General features: G+C 40.6%; 2 protein-coding genes across 3 annotated transcripts; both read right to left on the reverse strand.

The window, feature by feature from the left end:
* Nucleotides 1-173: 173 nt before the first annotated feature.
* LOC116849527 (pre-mRNA 3'-end-processing factor FIP1) lies at nt 174-3,308 on the reverse strand. The gene is made up of 4 exons (XM_032826754.1): nt 3,093-3,308; nt 1,756-2,658; nt 1,302-1,648; nt 174-989 (listed from the first exon to the last, which is right to left on the reverse strand). Exons 1-4 carry the CDS (start codon nt 3,270-3,272, stop codon nt 869-871), a joined length of 1,551 nt encoding a protein of 516 aa, XP_032682645.1. The 5' UTR covers nt 3,273-3,308; the 3' UTR covers nt 174-868.
* A 2,112-nt stretch (nt 3,309-5,420) lies between these two features.
* LOC116849564 (pre-mRNA-splicing factor Slu7) lies at nt 5,421-7,655 on the reverse strand. 2 transcript variants are annotated; one of them, XM_032826839.1, is made up of 2 exons: nt 7,450-7,655; nt 5,421-7,337 (listed from the first exon to the last, which is right to left on the reverse strand). In XM_032826839.1, exon 2 carries the CDS (start codon nt 7,279-7,281, stop codon nt 5,539-5,541), a length of 1,743 nt encoding a protein of 580 aa, XP_032682730.1. In that variant the 5' UTR covers nt 7,282-7,337; nt 7,450-7,655; the 3' UTR covers nt 5,421-5,538. The 2 variants fall into 2 exon arrangements, with proteins under 2 accessions (XP_032682730.1, XP_032682729.1); XM_032826838.1 differs by having other exon boundaries at nt 5,421-7,372.
* Nucleotides 7,656-7,680: the final 25 nt, after the last annotated feature.

Raw genomic sequence — 7,680 nt, forward strand, 5'->3', positions numbered from 1 at the left:
TTCAACTCTCTTATTTTGCTCAATTTTAACATTGGTAATAACGTCATCAATTTTAACATTGGCAATAACGTTATCAATCTCAATCTCACATACCTCAGAAATATTTTAAATTAAAATAGAATGTTCTTACCACGCCGTTGACGTTATCAAATATTCTAGACAGAAATAAACTCTTTCCTAGAAAATATTATTTTATTATCGTATCATCTCTTCTTTTTTCTTTTCAGTTTTGTGAAAACTTGCACTAACAAAAATTACAAGGGATGCATCATTTTCGAGATAACATTTACATATATATCGCAATTCTGTCTTCCATCTGTGGTTTCGACCGATCTGCTTCAGCAAACCCAATGTTTAGTTTGCTCTCAATCAGGCGCACACTGATGCAATCACTTCACGTTTGAAGATCGCACAAAATTTCACGAGCAATTCGCGGTTTATCTTCATTTTTTTGCGAAATAAAGCGATTGAATTGTGCTATTGAATAAGAAGCGACAATATGTTTTTTAAACACTATTACAGACGTGTGGTGTGTAAGTGCATTGTAAATTTACAAATAGAAATCCGTCTCGATAGTTATCGCAAGTTATGTTACCTAAAACGTACTCGAGCCGAATAATTGGCCAAAGTATTAATGCCGATTATATTATTTTCGTAAATTAATCATACTATCGCGCACTTGTTCTGAGTGTATATGTTTATAGATTAACCATCAGAACACCTGTTTATGAAAGGTGATCTCTGTAACTTTTGTAGTTTTGCTACAACAGCCGTCGATCAATATACGCGTAATAGTATATACGCATATATATACATATATATATATATATATATATATATATATATATATGCATGTATGTTATTCAATTTATTCGCTCTCTTCCTTCGATCGCTCTCTGTCCGAGCGTCTGGATTTCTTCTTGCGTCGACTTGGACTTCGCGATCTCGATTTGTGTCTACGGGACCGCGACCTTGATCGATGCCGATGCCTGAAAGGAAAACACCGTGTGATCAATATTTAGTATTTAAGTACCCGCGTACGAGCCTTGCCGCGACACGCAAGCTGAACAACCCCTGCGTTAAACCAGAGATGAAACCAAGCTGCCACAGAAAGAAGCATACTCGATCTTAGTAATAAAGCAAAAATAACAATGTCCTGACATGTATCTAGTTCTGACATTTTTATTGTTTTTGCCTTTAAATACGAATATTAAACTTTTAACATGAAATATATATTTAATAGAATAATAATTAGTGCAAAAAAGCAGTGCATAATTTAGCAGAAACTATGTATCCATTACCGATCCTTATGTCGATACTGAGATCTCGATCTTTCGCGCTCTCGATCCTCGTCTCTCGTCATAGAGTCCCTTTCTCTATCACGATCCCTCATCAACGGATCCTTTTCTCTCTCACGGTCGCGGTCTCTGTCCTTTTCTCTATCCCTGTCTCTGCCCATAGAGTCTATATCCCTGTCCCGATCTCTGTCTCTATCTCTTTCGCGATCTCTAGCGTCTCTTTGATCGCGCGATTGAATCAGAGGTGGAATAGATGTCGGTGGCACCATGGTGGGTATTGTCTTGGGTCCCAGATCTTTGTCGTCTTCATTCTCAGTCATCGGAATCGCCAGATTCGTTGGTTGCCATGTCTAAAACAAATGACAAATGGAAAAGAAATTAGAAAGGAGAAAAGGAAGTTAGTCCCACGAATATTTCTCCCATTTACAAACGTGTCGCGCCAACGCGCACTCCGTACCGGATCGTTACCCCATTGGCTGTCCTGCGTCGGTTCGTAGCTCTGATAATACGGGTCAGCGTCTGGCATGTAGAAAGACGTCGCTTCACCAGCGTAGCCCGGGGGCGGCATGTCAAATGGCGGCGGCATGCCTGCACCAGGAGGTGGTACGCTCATATCCGGAAAGCCAGGTTTCCTAGAGTATTCCCTTCTGTCTGCGGTCATTACTTGTATAACATTGCCCTTCGGTGGTGACTTGTCCAAGTTTCTTCGCGAAGCCAGACCAGAACTGCCGATCACATCAATGGTGCCTGCCATTTTTCGTCCTGGAGGCGGTCCTGCTCTCTTCGGCCCCATAATTCCTGAATATTTACTGTTGTCGTTAGTTATCGCAACTTGTGGCATTCTCATACTACCCTGATTGCCGCCACCGCTGCCAGTATTCAGAATCAATCCCACCCCGGACTCGTTGCGCATCCGCTTCTGTCGTTCGCAATAGGCACGCCATGTCTCCTCGTTGAAGCCGTAGTTGAAATAATCTGTGATGTCCGCGCCAGGTTGCCGCCATGGTTTATCTTCCAACTGATCGAGATTGAATTCATGAGCTGGTATTCCATTGATGATCCCGATCGTTTCAAACTCTTCTATACTGAACTTGCCCGGCTGTTTGTTCAGTTTATCCGGTACGCCAGACGCGTTGGTCAACAGTCCACCTCTTTTGATGTTCAAACTACCATATGCTGGAGTAGACTTGATATCGCCAATAACAACGTGCACATCATCATCAGAATCGGAATCGCTGGGTGCCTCGCCGTCCTCTTGGCTAGACGGCTCCCTAGTCCCATTCTTATTCACATCGACGTTATCTTCCTGCGTGTTATTCAGCAAAGACTCTTCTCTACCAGTATGAGAGTTTCCATCCTCCTGCATTTGCAGAAGTAAAAGTGTATGAGTATCTTGAAAAAATAGCAACGTGTGCAAAGATTACAGATATTTTGAAGGGAAATAACAAAGGAAAGAACTGCTGCATAAAATGTTTCAAAATTTTCAATAGCTTTTCAACAAAAGCTTGGTTTTTTTAATGGAGATTCAAGACGATCTAAAAATAAACTTTTTAGTAAACTCCACTTATTTCTAGGCTTATTCTTTCTGACAATTGTTCATTAACTGTTCATAGTTTTAGAAGTAGGTTATGCTATCTAAAAGCACAAGTGTAGACAAGAAAACTGTACGCAATAAAGAAAATTGAGTATGTTGGACTCACAAAATTAATTTACCGAAAATTTAAAATCTATGAGATGTTTCGTTAAAAAACAATTCACAATACACGTTCGATAAAGGTTATGTGACGCGTGTACCTCAGACGGTACTTCGTTGGAACTCTCCATCCTCTGATCTTCTGGAACTTGAGATTTCTCCGGAAGGTTGGTGAGGACAGATTCATTTTGATGACTTTCTGACTGAATATTCGTCGGTGTAAAGTCTTTTCCCTCAGCCGAATCGCCGTATAACCACTGATCCTCATTGTCATCCGCCATTTTTTTGTTCACATATACTCCGCGAACTACAATTCCACTATCGACTTTTAGAGCACGAATGATTCGATTATTTAGATGCGCATTCGAGAGAAAAATTATGGAATAGCATAAACATGGCAGACCAATCAGAAAATGATTTCACGTGTCCAGTCATTAGGCCTGTTCTTTGTAGTTGCACTGCTGAACTGGTGCAATATATTGAAGTGAAACAAATATACGTTTTCTCACTCTAACTTATTGCACTAGTTCAGTAGTGCAGCTACAAAGAACAGGCCTTTTGTTAAAGCGTGTTCGACTGGCCCTGGGTTAATCGCTCCGAGAGCGATTAATGACGTCATAAGCCTCTACTAGCCAATCATAAAGCTTATAAGTACTTGTTCGACCAATAATCGTAGGCTGAATAATCCAGAGTGGGTTAACCCAGAGCCAGTCGAACATGCTATTAGTTCTGATCTACAATAGATGTAGTAAGCTTTAAGCCGTAAGAAATTAATCAATCACAATTGATTCCTCTATAATTCCACTGCCGAGTCGGTACCTCAGGGTGCAATTACATGAGCGTATGGAAATACGGAAATGCGGAAATACGGAAGACAAAGTTACTAGGACTTAACTAGATTTACGCATTTCCGCGCTTTTGTTCCGTAGCTTTATTTCTCTTAAATATTACATGGAGCATATTTTATACGGAAAATCAGAACGAGGAATTATAAAACATTAATTGTAATCGATATTTATTGATTAAAATGTTTTTATTAAACGGATAAGTTGAAAAAGAAGCGTATTAATAAAAATTGCAATGAATGAAGTAAATATAATTTTTTAAAATGTATACAAATATTTATTTATCACTATACCGTTCCGCATTTCCGCACAAATTGTGCTCCATGTAATATTTAGGGCAACCAAATCAACGGAACGCGTTTACTCCGTTATATATACTCCTTGTGTGAGCGCATACACAAATCTGTGAAAGAAGATTTAAAAGCTATAAAGTTTGGCTTATTACGTTTGATTGCCACGTTTTTGCTTGCTGCAAATATGATTTTAAATTATATGTTAATGGCTATGATCACACTGGTAATACGAGCACGAAAGCAACCAAAGAGGTATACGGAAAAACGATGAAAACGATGAAAAAAGTTACAAAATTATTTTATATCTACAATTGTTACAAAAAATTAGAAGACAGACGAAATCGCAGAATGTGGGAAAGACCCATATTTTCTGAACAATGAAGATTGTTACAAGGAGCAGTGATAATTTAATCGTTGAAATGCTATTGTCTGACAACGAAAAATATTTTAACTATCTGCGGATGTCACCAACAATGTTCGATGAATTACTGACAATCGTTGGACCTCATATCGAAAAACAGAGAGTAATTCGTAATCCAATAAGTGCTCGAATAAGATTGCAGGTGACTTTACGATGGTTGGCTTCAGATGACTGTATGGTATCATTATCTTATGCTTTTTGCTTGTTCCGTATTTCAGCATAAAATCCGCGGAAAAACAGAACGAAACCGCACGGGTCCCATTTAGTTACTAGTTACTTTTCCGCATTTCCGTAACGCTCATGTAATCGCACCTGTGATTCGTCCATTGAGAGTAGGCCTGTGCAGTCGGTAGTCTGATACGGGCTTTACGAACACATCCATCGCACATAATTGCTTGGGTGTAAACGAAGGTTAAAATGAATGAACTGAAAAACCAATCAGAATCTTTGGCCCATATTCTGAATCCTCTTTTATCTATAAAAAGGCCTCTAAAAAGAGGCTTAAGAGCCTGATTGGCTGAAAAGCTACATTTAAGACACTTTTATCGATAAAAGAGAATTCAGAATATGAGCCTTTGAGTCTAGAGGAGAGATAACTAGAATTTTAGTTGGGTTTAGGTTAGATTTAGTTACTTCCAATAAAAAAGAGCAATAATAAGAATCATTGACAACCAATAGGAACAAAGCGGGCCACTATTAAAGTTACTATTGAAATTGCCTTTATTTTTATCAATATTTTCATATCAATCCTTTATTTAAATATATACAAACTTACATAGTTTAAAAATGTAATTTATAACTTATATTTGTTTATTATTTTATTATAATTGAATATTAATATTAAACTAACATATTGTTTCTTATTAGATATATTATTTACTTGCTAGATATATTATTTATATGTTCAATTATTTAATTTTACGTTTTTTTACTGTACAGATATATACAACATTCATTTACAGCGTTACAAACAACATAGTAGTTGATTTTAAAGAAAATGCGCCATCGGATCCTCGTCGCGTTTGCGTTTCATCTGATACGCTTCTATCTCTTCGCTCGTTAGTTCTTTTACCTCGTACATGCTATTATACGGACGTTTTCTCTCGTCCATCTTCAACAATTTGTCCGCCGTCTTCGTGCTTTCCTCCTCCTTTCTCAACGCCTCGTTCAACTTGTCTTCCTGCTTCTCACTCTTCTTCTTATTCTTACGGCTTTCTTTCCTCTTTTGTTTCTTCAATCTTCGTTTAGCTGCTTTGCTCTGTCTCTCCGTCTTATTCTTCATATCTTCGTCATCAGACGAGAAGTCGCTGCTCGAAGAATGCTCCTCTTTGTCCGCAGTATCCGAGAATCGTCGAAGCTCGTTATCCTCCGTCTCTTGCATCTCAGATCTCACGAACGGTACTTTATCTTGCACGTTACTAGCTGCGGCCTCGACCGATCTCTTGCCGGACATCCCGGTGCAATATGAGTTTTTAATGAAAGAATAACAGCACTGATAGCCCCACTTGCCGTCCTGCCAGTAAGAGCCCCACACTGACGTGTGGTTGTTCGGATGGACGTCTTCCTCGTATTTGGATCGTATCACCTGTCTGTCCTGTCCTTTGACTATTTTGCCGTATCTCGAATACTCGACGTAATGCTCGGTCTGTGCCAACAGCAGCGTCTTCGGCGGCGCCTCGAGGTGCTCCTCGCCTCCGTAACACTCGATTATACTATCGCGCGCCTTATCCTTCAATTCGTCCCGCTTCTTGTCGTATTCTTGCTTCAACAATTCCAGCTTCGTCGGCTCGGCCAGTAAGTGCACATCGACGCCCTTCTCGTGCGCCTCCCAGGCGAACAGTTGCGCGTTAGCGTGTTGCTGAGTGTCGCCGGAGAAGCGCACGAAGTTCTCGCCTTTGTAATCCACCTCGCGTTCGGTGCCGACATAAGGATTGTCTCGCATGGATCTGGTCTTGGGATCGTAATACGCGGAGTTCGGGTCGAGATTGCGCAGATACTTGGCAGTGTCCTCCCGGATACGCAGATTTCTCACAGTAATGCGCTGCTTCGAGTCCACCTTCGTGCCGGGCATGTCCACCTCGTCCACGTATTTGTCCTCATCCTTGTCCGAATCCTGTTCGTCGTTCTCCTCCGCGTTGAGCTTTTCCGCACGCATCTGTCTCTTGGCCTCCTCAACCTTCTGATACTCGTCCACTATGGCTCTGTGCTCAGATGGATCGTAGCCAGCCCAGCGGTCCCTCTTACCATCGTAGTCCATGGATAACTCAGGCTGAGTGAACTCATCAGGAGCGATCTTTGCATTGGTATACTTGGCGCCAACCTTGCGTGGTCTCTCCATGCATTCTTTCCTCTTATGTGTTAACGCACCACAGTTTTCACAGGCACCCTTGCGATACTTGGCCACTGTGTTTGAGCTGTCTACTCCACGATTGTACCACGCATCTATGGAGCTATATTGCTTCTGCTTCTCTGGTTGTGGCCGTTGGTGCTTCAGAGTAGGGCCTTGGGCGCCGAAGTACCATGGAGTCGCACTGATGTATTGAGGTATATGCGGATTGATATCCTTTCCTTCTTCATCTACGGCAGCTGGAGCTGTGCCAGCTTTTCTGGCCTCTTCGAGTTCCTTCGCTTTTCGCCAGTCTTCCCGACTCTTCTTCCGCGGCTCATCCTCGAATGAGCTCTTGTTCTTCAAAATGCTCGATACGGTCACGTTCGCCAACGAATTGGCCATTTTAGGTTAGGTGATAATTCGAGGACTACGTCTTTTCTTCCTTTCCTTCTGGATATCTATTTTTGTTAAAACACGATACTTTTTCAATTTGCTAAAAGATAAAATCGTTCTGTTTATTTATGTCATATCTAATTAGCAAAATTAGGTTAGGTGTCTTTCTTTTCTTACGAAAATTTATTCCTTGTAGAAAAGTCACGCTTTATCCTGTCCACTTTTTCAACTCAAAATTCCTTTTAAATTGTGTATTTGATGATCGTTATGTTCAATCAGCTCGTCAATAACAAAATTCTTTCCATTATCGAAATTATCATACAATATTCTTCGCGTCAAATCGTGTACTAGCAAGGTGAGAAAACTATGGTCTGTTCTTTTTAGCTGCACTGCTGAACTGTGCAATAA

Source organism: Odontomachus brunneus, unplaced genomic scaffold (assembly GCF_010583005.1).
Source record: "Odontomachus brunneus isolate Ranch 3 - 2012 unplaced genomic scaffold, Obru_v1 Obru_scaffold_118, whole genome shotgun sequence".
Lineage (NCBI taxonomy): Eukaryota > Metazoa > Arthropoda > Insecta > Hymenoptera > Formicidae > Odontomachus > Odontomachus brunneus.

Bases quoted from the DNA above. Each gene is read 5' to 3' on its own strand.
- LOC116849527 (XM_032826754.1), bottom strand. From the start codon at position 3,272: ATGGCGGATGACAATGAGGATCAGTGGTTATACGGCGATTCGGCTGAG. The intron at 2,659-3,092 runs GTACACGCGTCA...CTGCAAATGCAG, and splicing joins CCAACGAAGTACCGTCTGAG to GAGGATGGAAACTCTCATAC. The intron at 990-1,301 runs GTAATGGATACA...TTTTCCTTTCAG, and splicing joins CAGTATCGACATAAGGATCG to GCATCGGCATCGATCAAGGT.
- LOC116849564 (XM_032826839.1), bottom strand. From the start codon at position 7,281: ATGGCCAATTCGTTGGCGAACGTGACCGTATCGAGCATTTTGAAGAAC.